The sequence below is a fragment of the Balearica regulorum genome, chromosome 4, assembly GCF_011004875.1.
Source record: "Balearica regulorum gibbericeps isolate bBalReg1 chromosome 4, bBalReg1.pri, whole genome shotgun sequence".
NCBI classification, from domain to species: Eukaryota; Metazoa; Chordata; class Aves; order Gruiformes; family Gruidae; genus Balearica; species Balearica regulorum.
Genome location: NC_046187.1, coordinates 26,093,576 through 26,112,282, shown reverse-complemented (window position 1 = coordinate 26,112,282; position 18,707 = coordinate 26,093,576). Strand labels below are relative to the sequence as shown.

Sequence of the window (18,707 nt, the reverse complement as noted above, 5' to 3'; positions counted from 1 at the left end):
ATCTCCTTTAACTGAGACTTTTAAAAATAGGGAAGAAAGATATATCTGTCATGTGATTTAAGTGCATTTCTTAAGAGGTTACCTCAAGATATAATTATAGGAGGTAACCTAGATCAGGAGTTACCCACCTGTAAGTCATACAAGCCATTAAATACTGCAGGTATAGTATGGAACTAAGTTTGTTGAGAAGCATTGAAGTAGATGATCTCTTGAAGATCCCACAGATCCCATTGCTTGATTTAATAACGTGTTACATCTTTCATATCTGTAGATAGTTGTATATCATTTGTTTTAAACAAATACTAATACATAATTTTTGTTCCAGTATGATACCTGACCTGCTTGGTAAACTGAGTTAAGCAAAACATCTGATTCCTAATACAAATGTATTTGACCTTCTGAATTTGAGGAACATTTTCATTTCTATATGAAATGAAAATCTCAGTTATTTCATTACTGAATTTTATAAGGCTTTTTGTCTTCAAGTATGAGATCTTTTTTCTCTGAGCTGCTGCTAATTTACAGTCTGTGCAAATGAGCAAGGGGCCAGGACTTTTAAAGTTGGCTAAACTATAGTTGCCACAGGTTCACCTACTGAACCGTAACACTTGACACCAAGCTGTTCCCATGGTGCTTTGTGTTTTTTAAAGAGTAATTGTTATCTAACAGTATCCTACTCCACAATACGGATTTTCTTTGAAGTGCAGTTGAAATTTCATGGAAATGTTCAAAAACATATAGTAATTTCTGTTTCTGTACTGTAGTTTAGATCACATCTTTTTTTTTTTTTCCTCAGTGACTTCAAAGTCACGAAGTTGGTCTTCGTAGTCTTCATTTTGCCGTCATCACCTCTAATTAGACTTGGGTCTATGATGTCAGGAAGATTACAGTCTCAGTGTCTAAATGAGCTCTTACACAAAGATTTTTTTTTTCTGGTTTTGCCCATAGTGATTAAAAAAGCAGTAATTGTTTCCAGCTACAATGTTCCAGAAGTTTTTCATAATGTATCAGTTGCTCTTCAGTCAAATCTGTCCATTACCCAAGGGCATGCTTTTTGAAACATACCTTCTAGTAGTCTAAGCACCCCCCTTTCCCTAACACTGTGATTGAGAGGTGTTTCTGAACCTGAATCCTGTTTCTTTGTTTCTGGATGGTGTTTATTGGGGGAAAAAAATAATCTTGGATTAACTAGAAACATCCCTCTCTGTTGCCTTTTAGATATTCCTTAAGACAATTTTAGGAAGGAGATTGCACCATCGTGTTAGGAAGTTCCATCAAGAGCAGTGCTGTAGATTTAAAACAAGTTTTTATGTTCTCAGGGGATATCACTGGCCATATATATATATATAAAATAATGTTTAAACAAAAAAACTTCCCTGATAATATGGGGCAAATGCAGTCATAAAACTGGAGCAAACTCCTATGCTAACAGTTGCTTCTGTGGATGCAGTTGTGGGAATTGTTGATTCTGGATGCCTTGAATCTTATGGAAAAGATTTTAGAACATCAGAGATGTATTTGCATAGTTCTTCCACAACCAAAACTAATCTCCTGTTTCTGTTTCAATTTTGTTTAATTCAACCCTGTTGAACAGCTTGGCTAGAATGCAAGCTACATTTTTGAGTGCCTTCTGACAGATTTCTGTTAAATTACATCCTTAATGCATCCAATTTAATGATGTAGCCTGTTGTCAAATTAATTAATACTACAGCTGGATCTAGTTAGTTACTTTGCAAATTCCAAGGGATACTGTTAGTTTAGAAAGTGAACTTAAAGCCAGGGTAAATAATAAATCCTGATTACAGGGTATTCAAGTTATGCCACCCTCTAATTCCTGTCTAATTTGTGTCCATCTTAAATAGTAAGCTTACCAGAATTTTGCATCTGTATTTTGTCATATAATGATAAACAACATTTTAGAGCATAGTAAATACTTTAGTTTTCCAGTAGATTGAAACAGTATGTTTAGTAATCAAAAGACATTTATAATAAAAAAGACTTGGAAATGTTTAAGATTTTCAGCTGTAAAATGGTTTCCAGAGTTATGCAGGATTCGTTGCACTCTGAAAATATTCCTGTTAGATAATCCTACATCAGTAGAAATAAATTTGTGGGTGAATTCTTATATTTTTTCAAAAGCAATGCTTGTTTTATTATTGTAGTTTTAAAAAATTGTTTTATGAATTTTGTGTTTGAGAGAGGTACCAAAAGTGGCTTCCTAACTATTATTTCTTGGAGTTCTGTATTATGCTCCATTTGGGTAATTAGAAATTACCTGGCAAATTTGACACTGGAAGCAGAATAGATGATGACTTCACATTCTGAGTATATCTGTACAGCAGGTTGGGTAATAAATGCTTGAAATGTTCTGAGTACAAGTGATTTGGATGTGTGCAGTAATAAAGCAGCTTATTACAATTAGTGTTGCTGTTGCTTTTGCTTTTACCCAGTCCTTTTTTCCTCCAAAAGAAAAAAAATGAAAGTAATTCCCATGCCAGAATGCAAACATCCGAAAGTGAGGGATTCAGGCAAAACATTTCTTAATAAAGGGTAGAGAGTGTTGCCTTATAGTCATAGAGGAAAATGGGGAATGCTGGGATCTGTGACTGAACTATGACTTTGTATGTCACCTATGACATTGGTATACGCATTTTCTATACAGCTGAGGCGTATTCCAGGTTCACCAAATTTAATGGCATGAATCATAGTACATACATATATAGAGCAAAGTGAAGGCTCAGTGCCTGTTCGCTGATGAGGTATGAAAAGGGTGTAATGTCCCAGAAACAGCACAATATAGTGTACAAAAATAGACTACTAACAAGTTTCTTGTGCTTCCCATGTGTATTGGGGCGGTAGTTACTTTTGAAAGTGCATCTGATGTTTGAACAGTGCTATTTGAAGCATATAGTGATGCTGAAGGGAGGAACATAAACGGTACTATTTGTTAGGTCATTGCCATTTGTTTCAAAGTAAAGCGCTGTCAGCTGTGACTGGAGCAGAAGAATAATGATTATTCCTCTATTTGCAGCTATATGCCAGCCAGGATGCAAACATGGTGAATGCGTTGGGCCAAACAAGTGTAAGTGCCACCCAGGATACACTGGAAAAACCTGCAACCAAGGTAAGAAAGTGAAGTCCAAGAAAGAGAATTTCTTCTTGAAATCATACAAGTGTTGTTGATCCCTCTCCCCCCACAAATGCTGTGTGTCGCTTGCAGTTACCTCATATACCAGGTCTGCTACTGCTGTTGCCATTCTGATATTGGGACTGACATTTGTGGAGAGAATGACATCTGCAGTGGGATAACACAGGGGGACAAAATGCTTTCATTCACATGAAATCAATGAGATTAATGTAAAGTATTTATGTGCTCCCCTGAATCTGAATCAAATTATTTAAACCTTGTGGTCAGGAATGTTATAAAGTCACAATTTTCAGGTTTGGATAGTGAAATAATATTTGTTTAATTAAAACCAATTTCTTTTATGCATTCTTGTTTTTGTGTTTCTAATCCTGAACTAGCTAGGTAGCAATAAACTCTAGTGCATACTTCAGAGTTGGAAAGATGAAGTGTTCTCTTACTGAAGTATCAATATAGTTTCATTGTGTCTTTTTTTGCCAAAAATTGATCTCCAAGACATGTAATGGTATAAAGATCATAGATTATAAATAGAATTGTAATACATGATTTATTAGATTTTGATGCCCAACATGTTCTCATACAAAGATATCTCAGTAAGACTGTTCTTCTCCAGTTGTCTCAGCCTAAAGAAGTTCATATGTTTTCTGAGAATGCTGAGGAAGTATGGTAGAAAAGTGTGACATTTAGAACTATGTCGTTCAGAAATGTACCTCAATGTTTTCTAAACTTCTTGTGACGTGTTGATTTTAGAGTGAATTATTTTCTTTAAAAATAGATACATATTATTTTCAGATATACTAATCTTTCCTGAACTGATGTGGAAATGAACGTTGTGTTTTTCAGTTTTGTTATAAGCCTCATTTATTCTGTCATCTCTCAAATTATCCTGTTTCCTTTTCCCTTTACTCTGGGCTGACATTTTTAAAGGATGGGTTGTTATGATTTTATTATTCTACAGCTGTTTTGGTCAGTCTGGAACTTTCTTAGAAAAAAGTCCAGTGAAATAACAGTTATTATATGTATATGTAAAAGTTTTTATATGTAATAATTACTTTAATGATATCAAAAGAATGCTGTGCAAATTGCTGGAGGCTGCGGTCTTGTCTTGAACTAAACTATTCACTTTCCACTAAATGCTGAAGAAGGAAAAAAATGTGGTGATAATTATTAAAGGAAGCCCTTTAGGCAGTATTGATCAAATATTCTTGCATGGTATTGGTGGCATAGTTGCCATGGCAGATGTGCATGAGGTTTCTGAGATGCCTGCTGACTGTGGTGTCCCAAATGTACACCAGTTCGGGTCACTACAGCCTGCATCTATTCTATTTTATTCTGTGGTGAGATCCTTGAGCTATTCCTGTGATCAGGGTACGCCTTCTTGCCATGTGCTGATTCCACTTTAGGATGAGATCTGAATGTGCATAGTGGATGCAGAGTCTGCTTTTCTGGGAGGAAATTCAAATAGCATAGGATAAGCGTGACCTGTGTTATTATACCTTAATATAGCACCTGTCCTGTTCAGTCCATGGACCATCTTTCTCCTTTCTCTTCTAGAATAATTAGTAATAACAGAAAGTAATGGTGTTGGCAGCAGAAATGTTGGAGTTCCCCTGCAGAGATGGAAGTCTTTCTAGAACGTGTGAATGGTGCTGGGCTGTAAAGTATGCTGAGTTTCTTGGTGAAAGGCATTCTTAGCGTACAAACACTGATAAAAAGGCTTTATATCTCATCCATTCCTGGGCCAGGTGGATCAAGCCGTATTCCAGGGACCAGCCTCACAGCAGAACTGTCGAACCTCGACTGTGTAATGATGCCGGGATGCTTGTCCTTTTCCAATCACGCTGCCGTGGCTGTGGCAATCTAGCCCTGGCCTTAGGTCCCTCAGGAGTTAGGATTAGCTGATTTATGTTTTATTATGTTGCTATCACCAGCAACTAAACTGCAGTGACTTTGCACAAGAGCTCTCCCCACAGCATTCAAATCTCCTGAGCGGCTTTAGCATTTCCCTTCTAGCTTTTTGATCCCAGGTTTACAGCTAAATCAGTTAAGAAAAAAAGCTGAGCAACTTAAAAGAAAATACCCTGTGCCAGCTCTCTAATATATACTGATAGTAACTAGAACTAGTATTTCTTTCAAAACGTGTTAATCAGAAAATTGATACCTGCTCTCCAATGAGATCTATGTTCACGGACAAATACGAATAGTTGAAAACTTGTGATTTTTGCTAGCAGTCTAAAGCATATGCAAGTTAACTTTGTGTGGCTGGGAAAGACTGTCTTTATGCAAAGAATATAAGGCTGCTTTTCTGTAACTTACTATCCTCTTATCCTGTTTGTTCCAGGAATGTGATCTAAAGTTTGCTACTTTCTCTTTTTGTAATGCAATTCTTGTGAGCACTTGATTTTTTCAAAAAAATTTTTTTTTTAAATGATGAAGTAATGCATATTACAAAGATCTGGTCATTTCATTTCTATTATGCCTTCTTCCCACCCTGTGAAGATGAGCAGCTATATACAAGTCCACCTGGTCAGAGCAGTGAAGCACTATTCCACCCACTGGATCATCATGCAAGAAATATACCACCAAGGGGTGAGATGGTCCTGTATATCAGGTGGTGTGCCCCTTCTACCTGCACGGCTTGAAACAGTAATACAATTTCTTGCAAAGGGGTTGGAGGCTAATAGACCGATGGCTGCGATGTGAAAGCTGAACCTGCAGTGTCATTAGCATGCAGAGCAAATAACTGATTGTATTTCCTTGATACTGTGTGCCTGTATTTTGAAAAAGCTTGACTCTCCACCATACTCACAGTTGTAACTTGCTTTTGTTTCTTTCCTCTGCTTTCTTTCAGGGCCTGCACTTTTTATTTGTTTCTAAGTTCCTTTGTAAAGTGAGAGGGATGGAAATTGTTTCACAGACAAAACTGTGATTTACATAAAGCTGGAAGCTGAAGAAAATGAGGGTTGTTAACTTTTGCATTTGGCAGCTGTTGATTAATCAGACTAAGTGATGTGAACAAAACTCTCTTAGGGTGATACAAATCTCTCATAATGAAGTTTGACATGGTAGTGTGATGATACTTGCTGGAAATGAAAGCTGATCTACTGTTTATAGTATGGTGATAACAGTTTAATTTTTTACTTGGTTTCTGGTCCCTGGCTTTCTGTTTTCAAAGTCTGAGTAAATTTGGTACTGCATATTTGACCTCTTTGTTGTCTGATCCAAGTTAGTTAACAGGCAGAAAAGGCAGAAAAGGCTTGAGTGCTGGAGTCTTCTGCAGAAGCTAATTAAAGAAAATGGCAGAGTGTATTGCATCTTCCTAGGAATAAGCACCCCGTTGTTAGGTGTGCACTGAAGCTGGTCGTTATCCAAGATCATGTGTGATGCCACGCAGTAGTCAAAGAAGTCACATCCAGATTTGCCAGCATAGCACTGTAATCCTTTACTTCCATTCACATTTTCCTTTAATTTCTTTAAAAATTAAATACTTGACCTCAGTAGCCTGGTCTTATGTTATAGACCTGCTTGCCATAGTGCCCAAAGCTATTAGTCTGCTTCTATGTACAGTCCTGGCTTATGTTATTTTGAAATTAAGAAATTTTTGCATTGATTTTGCATTGACTGTACAATTGTAGGCAACATGGGAATTTAAGTGGCTGAACAATGAAATTCTCAAGTGCAGGACAGTGAGTAGACATTCCTGCGAAGAAATTAAAGGGATTTGGTAAACTTTTTAATAGTGTTGGTCTTTGTATTTTAAATTCCAGTGTGAGATTATAAGTGACTAAGAGAAATTATGATCTTTTATTAAAAAGGATGTAAAAGTGTTATTTTTATTACCCTTTTGAGTTTATATATTTTAGCTTTCAGGTTTTTTTAGAGGAAGCTTCGGCTGTTTTCTTGTTCCTCTTTTGATGCATAGACATTTATACTGAGATGTCTTTATATATATTGCTTGAAATAACACAATTGATAAGTAACCTGTCCCTTTTTAAAGTCTGGATTTGTTTATATTGCTATTTGTTCAAGAGGTATGTTACTATAGCTGACTCTTTGACTGCTAACGTTAGCCTGAACTTGTTCTTGAAAAAATAGACCTTACTTAAGAAACACACACACAAGCAGATATACTATATAAATAGCAGAAATGTTTCAGTGCTCCCCCAGTCCATGTGCGGTACATCCGGACTCTTCTTAGGGAAGCACGCTGTTACAGATTATGAGGAGGTAGGTCAAGAAAACTGTCAGCATATTCATACAGGCCTTTGTGAAGAACCAGTAGGACCTGCCAGTAATCATACAGTGTGCCTCCTAGGAGACCGAGTGGTGCTTGTTGTACATTTTCCAAGTATGTGCCCATCTGTGCTGGTGAAAAAGAAAAGAAGTTGCACTTTGGGGAATATAAGGTGGGCTGAACAGTATGCTCTAACACACTTAACTTATTTGCAGGCTGGCTTCTCTTTTAAGCACCCACAGAACTGCCAGTACTTGTTTTCCTAAACAGCAGCATTCATCCTGACTCCCTAAGGTTGAAAACCTCTTTCTCTTAATAGCTAATTTCAAAGGCAAAAGAGAAAACCCGTGACACATGAGGTTTAGATTGAACTGGAGTTGTGCTAACGGCCTATTTCTGCTGCCTTGTGACCTTAGCTTTCTATTACATCAGCCAAGGTTAAAAAATTTGAACTTTTTCAAGGCACAGGCATTTTACTTTCAGCATGTTTTTTAAGATGTGAATCAAAAGCTGATGTTGACAGCATTTGTTCACAGGCAGAAATAGAATGAAGCGAAGACAATAGTAATTTAGTCGAAATTCCACAAACAAAAAGCATGTGATGTGATATCCTAATCCAGCTGATTGCACCTCCTTTTTAAGATCAGGTTATTCTCAGAGTATGTTACTAATAGCTGTCTATTTGTCAATACCAGAGCTTTCATTTCTGTACTAAGAATATTTTGTACCAAATGGTGGTGTAGTATTCAGAGTCTTATAGAAAGATCCAATTATTTAAAGTTCATAATGTAATCTATACTTATGTAGGTTGGTAAACTGAGAGGAGTCATAAATTTTTATAGTTTTCAACTTTGGATCTGTGGTTGTAGCTCTGAAAATAAATGTGAGACAGTTCTTAAGGGTAAAGTCTTCAGGAGTAGGAGCTGAAGTGCAGTGGGATGTAAGCACTAGAAGTTAACACAGATGCTGTTAAAATCCTGCCCTGTCAGCTTAATTTCAGCATTACCTTTCCTCATTCTGTCCCCACTTCTAGTTCAATATTTTATACTTAGCTCTGTTATGCATTTATTTTGTAAAGTGATGCTTTTTATACAAACCAGGAAGAATATAGATATTTTAGACTTACAGAATTTTTCTGTCTCTTACTGCAGAATGTTGTCCATTAATCTCAGAACAGTCAGTAGTGTGGGGTCTGTGGGGATACTGTGGGGATGAATTGAAGTCAAATAGAGTTTTTGAATTTAACAATGACTTCTTTTAACAGACATGTTGCATGTATAATAAATATGTTAATGCAGCTATAATGTCTGTCAGGAACTGCCAAATTATAGTAAGTTTTACAGAAGAAAGAAAAAAAAAAAGTAGCTTTTTATGCTTCCCAGAGAAGTTTGCCTCCTAAAATGTGAGCTTTCACCTGTTTATTATTGAGCATTTTTATGTAAAGGTTTTTTTACACAAAGATTTTCACAATGAAAACTTGCCTTTTTCCTCTAGCATAATCATCTGCTGCTTTTCCATTTGACCTATGTATGTGCTCTATCAACAGTCACAACTCTTGGCTGAAAATCCCGCTTTCATAGTAGAAAATGTACATCTCTTCTACAGCTGTTTCTCTCCAACCCAGCAGGTACACTCTTGTGATTATGGCATTGATGCCTGCTGGAAGAACTATGTTCTCCTAGCAACTCCAGAAATGTTTTCAAACTCCTAAAGAGTGAGAGTTGAAAAGGGATGTGCTTTCTGCAACTCATGATCTGTAGAGATTGTCATCACTCCCTGTTTGTCAGGCACAGGGCCAGCCCTTATTTTGGTAACTTTTCCTCGCTGAAGTCCTGCCTATGCTCGCCTGGTCTTCGTAGCCACTCTAGGAGCAAAAGTTTCCCTTCAGGCTTCCTAGAAACATCTTGTTCAGCCTTCTCCAGGAAGAAGGGGAAAATTATGTCCCTTTACCACTACCCTCTCGCAGCAGAGGGGAGCAGGAAATATTCTTATCCCTAAACCTACTGCTTTTCCCGAGGCCTTGGAAAATGAAGTAAAAAAGGTCATATCCATCAGTTAGGGGAAGGGTCATGGGGATGGGCAAATACCTGTCTGTGTGACACTTGCTCTTCCTTGACCCCATGAAGATGAAAACAAAGTAGGTCAGAAGACAACAGATTTAATGACACATAAACGCTGTTAAGAATTGCTGACTTCATTCTAACTAGAGGTGTGTGTGTCTTTCTGCTTTAATGTCTTAACTAAACATTCACATCTAGTCCATAGAAAGCATGCATCCCCTTCTCAGCTGGCACTTTGTAAAGTGGCTACTGTGTTCGTGTGTCTGCCACACGGTAGGAGCCCCATGGCTTACCTTTCTGCTATGGGAATTAGGGAGTGACTTTTGATGAGAATGTGCTTAACAGTGGAGATGGCTCTTTGAAAAGTTCCCAGAAATAACAGTGACTCTCTTACTGGAACAGACCTCCAGACAGCATTGTGCAGTATTAGAGATGAGGGTCGGTAACTCAGTTGTTCAAGTACTTGCTGGCTGGATTTATGAAAAAATTTATTATTTTCACCTTTATTGTCATCTTGACTCAGCAGTACACAAATAACTAAGTAAAAAATTATTCTGGTTTACCCAGATAAAACCAACACATATTCTTGGAAGAGAATTCTGAAGAAAATGCTCACTCAATCTTTACTTCTTGTTAGAAGCCTTGTCTACTAATATGAAAATTGTAGGCTGAATATTTTCAGTTTAAGTCATGAATTCTGTATTAAATTGTAAATCTGAAATACTAGCCTTCATGGATAGTCCTTGACAAATATCACTGATGTCATATTTTTTTTTCCCCCCAGTATTTTCTAGACGGTAAGGCATGCATTTTCTCTGTGAGATTGTTTGAAGTAGGTTAGCATCAGCTTTCCTACCTTCCTCTGCGACTAATTTTGAAGCATGATAGCGAATCACTGAATCGCTATCAGAATCACTGATAGTGATTGCAGCAGAGACATTTACTTTCTCCCTGCTCCAGAGTTCTGGCTGGTCCTGGACATGGCATTGAGGTGAATCATGGCAAGATGTGGGCAGCCTGAGCTTGTGCGTTTCCTAATGAAACTTCTGTTGGCACTTAATCTAATGCTAATACTGTCATTTCTGGAAGGATATCTGTGAAACAAGAAAATACACCACTTGGCAGGATGGGTGAACAGCGCTTCATGCAGGATGTTCTGGACACTTGCTGTCAGCTGGACTGTGTATAAAAAGCTCATTGCTGTATTTTTCCTTCTTTCTCCAGGAACTCGAACTAGTGTTTTTTTCATACATACTTTGTATGTTTTCTTTTCCCACCCCCTTCCCTTGTACCCTTCATTTCAGATCTAAATGAGTGTGGACTAAAGCCGCGGCCGTGCAAACACCGGTGTATGAATACCTACGGCAGCTACAAGTGCTACTGTCTGAACGGCTACATGCTTATGCCAGATGGAACGTGCTCGAGTACGGCAAGGCTTGTTGCTTGCTTTTTTCAAGCTCCTCAAGATCCCTGCTTGGGTTTTCTTTGGAAACTTGTATGAAATTAAGATGAGTCCCAAAATAAAAGATTAATCGTGCTGGAAATCAGGCAGTTGCACAAGATGAGCTTCTTTTTTTCTAATGAAATTAGGCTGAACAAAACAAGAACAAATATTTTGATTTTATTAGTTTTATTACAAGTTTCCCCAGAAGCATTCTTCAGTGCTGTAAATCACTGTTAATTGGCCTTCAAGGACAAGTGCTTGCAGTTTTCACTGCAGCAAGACACCTGCAGTTCTGCTGTATTATGTCCTTATGAATGTAAAATCATTAAAGCTGCAGATGTTGGTTGTTTGACTGGTATAAAATTGTACAGTCATCTCTCTGGAGATCAGGTTCCTACTTGCTCCCATAAAAGTGGATATTTTGAGTGTCTGGACACAGAGAAGGAGAGAGAAATTACCTTTAATTAGAGATGCTCCTATTTTAAAGTGACAGTAATGTCCAGGAGGGTTTATGGTACATACAGGGCTTTATACTCCTCATGGGGGCTGCATTCCATGACATAACTTGCTACAATTGTGGTGGTTTTCTTTTTTTCTCTCTCTTTTTTCTTAGAGATGCCATTTGTAGAAAGAAAAAAAAAATTACTGCATATACATTTGCTCTTTAAAGTCTGAATGGATACCTGTCAAGTTCAACAAGGATTTTTCCACTTCTGTCATAATTATACAATGTCTTAATTCTCCAAAGTTTTTAGTCATTTTCTGATACTGATCAGAGTCCTTCTCTAAATATGTTCAATTATTTTTTCCCTAGATGCACTTTCTTGCTCGATGGCAAACTGTCAGTATGGCTGTGATGTACTGAAAGGGGAAGTGCGCTGCCGCTGTCCTTCTCCAGGACTGCAGCTAGGGGCTGATGGCAGGACTTGCATAGGTAGGTGATCAACTGTAGATTTGATTTTTTTTTCCTCCAAAATGTTTTTATCCTTACACCGAATGCAGTTCAAGAGAGTTTATCAGATGTATTTAGAATGCATCATACATGCAGTTTAAAGACATTACTGATGAGAATTGGGATAGGCATGTTGCTCAGGTGCTCTCAGATGGTCTGTGTCAGAGATCGACAATGTTTTCCTCCAGTCCTGCAGGTTTCACTGACTGCTTAAAGCCCACATGGGCCGCTGTATCCAAGCCCTTGGCCCTTACTACTCCTGTTACTGGATCATTTTAAACTATTGCTAGCAGAGAATTCAAAATACCTGCCTGCATAAAAACCAGGAATGGGGAGGTCAGCTCTCCCTCATACCCAACAAGGTGGTGCTTAGGCTCAGGGGGTAGAGGGATAATTTGTGCAAATCATTGAGATTATACTGGGACAAAGTTCATACTCCCAGTATTAATGGGAGTGAAGCTACTGTCTGTCTTTCATGCTGTGAAAACTCCAGGTTAAAATAAACTCAGGAATTCAGACTGTGTGAAAGTGAAATACTTCATTCCCACATTTGTGAACATGGAAAAGGTGCTTATGATTAATCAGACTATATTGTGCCACAGTCTACTATGGTCTGAAGAACAGTGTGACATGTGATTTCATTAGTCATTAACTATACATCTTGAGTGGCTATGATGCTCCAGTGATTTTATTATTTATATCCTATGCAGTGCTACAGTTCCATAACCAGTAACAACACTTGCACTGAAAGAATGTAAGAGAACATGGATGCCCTCATCATCCATTTGGGTATCATGGCTGTCCACAGGGGCTGGTTCTCCAAGTGGCTGACCCATGCTGACCAAGAATTTGTTGGCAGAGCAAGGGACAGATTCTAGATCATCTGATGTGAGGAGCAGGCTCAGCTCTAAGTTGGAGGCTTTCTGAGGTGCATGATTGGCACATCTATGTATGGGAAAGAATGGGTAGAACAGGAGAAAAATTCTACCATTGTTACATGCTGAAGGGATTGAATTGTGATTAATCACACTTGCGGACATTATGGCAGACAGAGATCTTTGGAAGAGACCTGTGCCATACCATAGTGAGCTAAGGGATTTTTAAGTACACATTCCAGGAAGTTATACCGAGTACAGAAATGTGCTAGAAAAATACTTGCAAGATTCTCCTAGTGTGCATTTTTATATTCAGGCAAATGTCATACTTTGAAATAATCAAAGCACACTTTTAATGCCGAAGACTAGCACTCAAACCAATTATGTGAAGGTCTTTCAGTTCTTCAGTGTAGTTTTCAAAAAACCATTTGTTTTTCCCCAGAAAGGTGAAGAACTGTGTACCCACATTTCAGTTGATGTGCATAATTCAGATTGATCTCATAACCTATTTTTAAAATCTTCCACAAAAATTTCTGAGCAGCCTTGTACAATACAGAGAAAGTAGCCACAGCAAGAGATGTCTGTTCTTCATGGGTCGTAACATGATGTACTCCCCTTTTTTGGGAAGAAGTGATTGTGACATACACCTTTTTGTGTTATTTCTCTATCATGTTTGAGTTGTAGTAAATACCTCCAAGAATTGAAGTGATTTGGGAGTAGGACTGTGCGTTTCCTCATATGCGTACATCCCCATCGCTGCTGCGGAGGTTGTCAGCTCCAGTGAGGGTCTAGATATTGCTGCAGTACAAATAGAAGTGTAGATGATGCTAAGAAAATTGAAGTGTGCATTGGCTGCAGCTCATGAAATCCTTGTTTGAGGAGAGTTCGAAAGACAGCTGGGAATGTAAGGCTTATTTTTAGCACAGGTGGAAATTCCTCTAGGCATTATTTTATTCTTAATTTAACCCATGATGATCATTCTCTTGTTAAAATGTTCCTTCCAGACAATCAGTAAAAAGCCACCAAACAATTCAGTTATGAAGGTAAATCATATAAATTAAATAATAATCAGTATTATTTAATATTATAAATTTATTGAAAAAGAATTCAGTAAAGTCTTCAGTGAAAATATGGATTGACTGATTGATTAATCACTCTTGAATCAATACGTCAATCAGTGTTGCTAGCTTTTTGGATTGGGATTTTCATTTAATGAAATTAGCAGTATACACATTTCAGCTTCAGAAGGTCTGAGATTGTCTGAGGACTGAAACAAATTATTTTCAATGTAAAATAAATTATTTCTAGTTGTTTAGTATAGAGAAACTTGAAAATATGGCCGTGTAAACTTAAAAATCGTACTATTTTTAAATCAGTCTCATAGTTGTTTTAGTGCTTCAGTTGGTAATATGGTCACACTCAAGCAAGAGAGAAGCACGACTGTGTAATTCTGCTTCTCTGTTGAACACTGGCCATCTGTGGTGGGTTGACCCTGGCTGAGGGCCAGGTGCCCACCAGAGCCGCTCTATCACTCCCCTCTTTCATTAGACAGGGGAGAAAAGGTACAATGAAAAAAAACTTACGGGTCGAGATAAGGACAGGGAGAGATCATTCTCTAATTATCATCATGAGCAAAACAGACCGAACTTAGAGAGGGAATTCATCTTATTTATTACTAAGCAAAACAGAGTAGAGGAATGAGAAATAAAACCAAATCTTAAAAACACCTCCCCCCACCCCTCCCATCTTCCCGGGCTCAACTTCACTCCCGGCTTCAACCTCCGCCCCCCCCAGCGGCACAGGGGGACGGGGAGTGGGGGTTACGGTCAGTTCATCATGCGGTGTTTCTGCCGCTTCGTCTTCCTCAGGGGGAGGACTCCTCTCATCGTTCCCCCGCTCCAGCATGGAGTCCCTCTCACGGGAGACAGTCCTTCACGGCCTTCTCCAACGTGAGTCTCCTCCACGGGGTGCAGACCTTCAGGAGCAAACTGCTCCAGCGTGGGTCCCCCACGGGGTCACAAGTCCTGCCAGCAAACCTGCTCTGGCGTGGGCTCCTCTCTCCACGGGTCCACAGGTCCTGCCAGGAGCTTGCTCCAGCGCGGGCTTCCCACGGGGTCACAGCCTCCTTCAGGTGTCTCCACCTGCTCCGGCGTGGGGTCCTCCACGGGCTGCAGGTGGAATCTCTACACCCCCTCATCCTCCCTCCATGGGCTGCAGGGGAACAGCCTGCTTCACCATGGTCTTCACCACGGGCTGCAGGGGGATCTTGCTCCGGCGCCTGGAGCACCTCCTCCCCCTCCTTCTTCACTGACCTTGGTGTCTGCAGATGTTCTTACATCTTCTCACTCCTCTCTCTGGCTGCAAAAGCACTCTCTAACTGTTTTTGTCTTTCTTAAATATGTTATCACAGAGGCGCTGATTGGCTTGGCCTTGGCCAGCGGCAGGTCCGTCTTGGAGCCGGCTGGCATTGGCTCTATCAGACACAGGGGAAGCTTCTAGCAGCTTCTCACAGAAGCCACCCCTGTAGCCCCCCCCGCTACCAAAACCTTGCCACGCAAAACCAACACATTCCACCCCTCGCCTCTGTGAATCACATATTTAAGAATTACCATTAAAATATACATTCAACACAAAACTTCACAAACACTAATCACATCAACAGAGAAAAAGAAAAAAAAAAGAATTCCCCACACCAACATCAAAACAACACTATCACAACACCAAACAAGAGTGGACAATCTACACACAAAATCTATCTCTAGTCCCTTCACAAATATATCACTCTCAAGTTACGTTCAGTCAATGTTTTGCCCGTTACCTCTTCCAATTACTATCCTTATCTCGAGTCTCTCGTGCCCCACGTTGGGCGCCAAAAAGGACTGTGGTGGGTTGACCCTGGCTGAGGGCCAGGTGCCCACCAGAGCCGCTCTATCACTCCCCTCTTTCATTAGACAGGGGAGAAAAGGTACAATGAAAAAAAACTTACGGGTCGAGATAAGGACAGGGAGAGATCATTCTCTAATTATCATCATGAGCAAAACAGACCGAACTTAGAGAGGGAATTCATCTTATTTATTACTAAGCAAAACAGAGTAGAGGAATGAGAAATAAAACCAAATCTTAAAAACACCTCCCCCCACCCCTCCCATCTTCCCGGGCTCAACTTCACTCCCGGCTTCAACCTCCGCCCCCCCTCAGCGGCACAGGGGGACGGGGAGTGGGGGTTACGGTCAGTTCATCATGCGGTGTTTCTGCCGCTTCGTCTTCCTCAGGGGGAGGACTCCTCTCATCGTTCCCCCGCTCCAGCATGGAGTCCCTCTCACGGGAGACAGTCCTTCACGGCCTTCTCCAACGTGAGTCTCCTCCACGGGGTGCAGACCTTCAGGAGCAAACTGCTCCAGCGTGGGTCCCCCACGGGGTCACAAGTCCTGCCAGCAAACCTGCTCTGGCGTGGGCTCCTCTCTCCACGGGTCCACAGGTCCTGCCAGGAGCTTGCTCCAGCGCGGGCTTCCCACGGGGTCACAGCCTCCTTCAGGTGTCTCCACCTGCTCCGGCGTGGGGTCCTCCACGGGCTGCAGGTGGAATCTCTACACCCCCTCATCCTCCCTCCATGGGCTGCAGGGGAACAGCCTGCTTCACCATGGTCTTCACCACGGGCTGCAGGGGGATCTTGCTCCGGCGCCTGGAGCACCTCCTCCCCCTCCTTCTTCACTGACCTTGGTGTCTGCAGATGTTCTTACATCTTCTCACTCCTCTCTCTGGCTGCAAAAGCTCTCTCTAACTGTTTTTGTCTTTCTTAAATATGTTATCACAGAGGCGCTGATTGGCTTGGCCTTGGCCAGCGGCGGGTCCGTCTTGGAGCCGGCTGGCATTGGCTCTATCAGACACAGGGGTAGCTTCTAGCAGCTTCTCACAGAAGCCACCCCTGTAGCCCCCCCCGCTACCAAAACCTTGCCACGCAAAACCAACACACCATCCAACTCATTTAGGTGCATTTTGCTTTTCATGTGCCTTTGGAGCAGCTCCCTGGCGCTAAGTCTGGGCATGCACCTTCATTGCAGACCGGGCTGAGATCAGAATACAGATCGCCCCTTCCTGCCCTGGTTTTCAGAGGAAGCAGGCATGAGCCGCAGCGTGTTGCAGCAGGCACAGGGAAACAGCCTTACACCATTTGGGCACAGGAGTGAATCAGCATGGGTCCATGGACTAGAAAGAAGCCACAGTCACTGTACTATTTCAGAACTGCAGGAAACTGAACAATTGTAAGCACTTGCATACCATCTTCTAGCTAATGATCAAAAAGTGGTTTTCCTACCAGTAATGACCATCCACCCACCTCTCATGTTAAACGCAAGTCATAGACTGTTAGTTTTTTTCAATTATTTTTGTGTCAGTCTTCAACGGTGTGTTGATTAGCAGTTCAGTCCTGTATCTTTAGGATGTATAACTGCCTAGAAAACTAAACAATACCACTACAGTGCTGTCATCATCTAACATACTTCTTGCCTTATGGGAATTTGCAAAAACATGGACAGAAGGAAAGGCAGGACAAGCTACATTAGGTTTTAAAGAACATAATCCATGCCACGATGAGGTATATTCAGTGGCTAATCTTTTTCTTACTGAATTACTTTTTTAAGTTGAGGTTTAAAAATAAAAAACAAAACCAAAACTAACTTATAGTAATCAAGAGTCTGAAATATGCAGCCTTGAAATAGTGTTTTAATAAAGAGCAGAAAATTGTGGCTTGTAAATTAAATGACTGTAGAATTTGAACACAGTCATTTGTGAACACAGTAGAATTTGTAAAACTGTTAATGTACTCGAAGCCTAAAACATTAATAATAGATTCAAACCAAGAGGCAGATTTATAGGGAGATTCAGGCACGTGGAGGGGTGCCCTGTATTGGCCTCATTTTCTTTCTCATTCAGGCCTTTACCATGGCATTGTAGAAGTGCTCCCATCTGAGAGTAAAGGAGAGCTGGTGTTCTGGAGCGGTCTGACGGGCCAGGAGTGTGGGAGTTCAGGGGCTGAATCCTTGCTGTCCTCAGTGATTCTTCACATGCAGAGTGGGACAGTGCCAGCAGGAGCTACTGGGAGAGCCCATCCAGCCAGTAATTCATGGCTTTAGGTCACTTCTTTTGGCTGTGGGAAACATAGCTTGGAGAATTCAAAGCTACATCTCCCCTGCCTCAGGTAGCTGCTCTAACTAACTAGCAGTTTTGTGGTAATTTTTTTTTTTTCTGTGCTGTGCAAGAGACTCAGACTTCTCTCTGCCTTGTTCAGGCCTCTTTCACAAGCACCAGGGCATCAATCACTTGGCTTTGTTTTGCACTCTTGACACCTGCAGCTGAAGTGCTCCTTTTGGGAAAAGAATTGTGTGGAGAGCAAAATCTTGCTTTCCTGTAGATCAAGAGCCTGATAGAGCCGCAGAGCAAAGGCTTGAACTGTGCCCTGCAGATAACCAACAAACATCATGAGCGGCGTGCGTCAGAGGCAGCCGTGCGTGGCAGGTTGCTACCTCAGTGAAGAATTAGGGTTCAAGCACTCAGCAGACTTCAGCTCGGTTTACAAGGGCTACAAAGTGAGTGGTAGATCAAGCAGCTTTTATGTATCAGCCTGACCTCTTCTGAGAGTTTCCGAGGCAGTGAAAGCAGCACTGGTTGAGCCTCTGCCTGGGCCTCTGCCTGGCTTGTTAGTCAGCGTGAAGAACAGGATCTTCTGGAAGATGAGGAGCATCAGACATTTACTGAGCATCACCCATGTCTTCCCACTCCTCTGTCCTTGCCTGGACGCTGCTTACTGAAGCACTGCTTCAGGTCCTGCTGCAAGCTCCTGACAGGGCAAATGGGAGCCATGTATCTCAGCACCTCAGAGAGATTTTAAGGTCAGTTAGGTAACCAACTTCTCTGTGAAAGAGGGGTCAGCTACAGTGCAGGCACTGTGCAGGGTAAGAGATTGCAAAGAGCAGGTACCCAAAAAGCATTACCTGTGGT

The 18,707-nt window shown here is 40.8% G+C and overlaps 1 protein-coding gene across 5 annotated transcripts in view; it reads left to right on the top strand.

Moving 5' to 3' along the window:
• Window positions 1-18,707, top strand: part of NPNT (nephronectin) — a 56,687-nt gene that overhangs the window by 15,552 nt on the left and 22,428 nt on the right. For 4 of the 5 annotated variants that reach the window (XM_075751496.1, XM_075751497.1, XM_075751495.1 and 1 more), the window contains 3 exons: window positions 3,032-3,124; window positions 10,744-10,863; window positions 11,698-11,817. In XM_075751496.1, the coding sequence (XP_075607611.1) occupies window positions 3,032-3,124; window positions 10,744-10,863; window positions 11,698-11,817 (333 nt within the window). Of the gene's footprint in view, window positions 1-3,031; window positions 3,125-5,644; window positions 5,735-10,743; window positions 10,864-11,697; window positions 11,818-18,707 lie in introns of all 5 variants that reach the window. The other variant, XM_075751498.1, reaches the window with a different exon arrangement.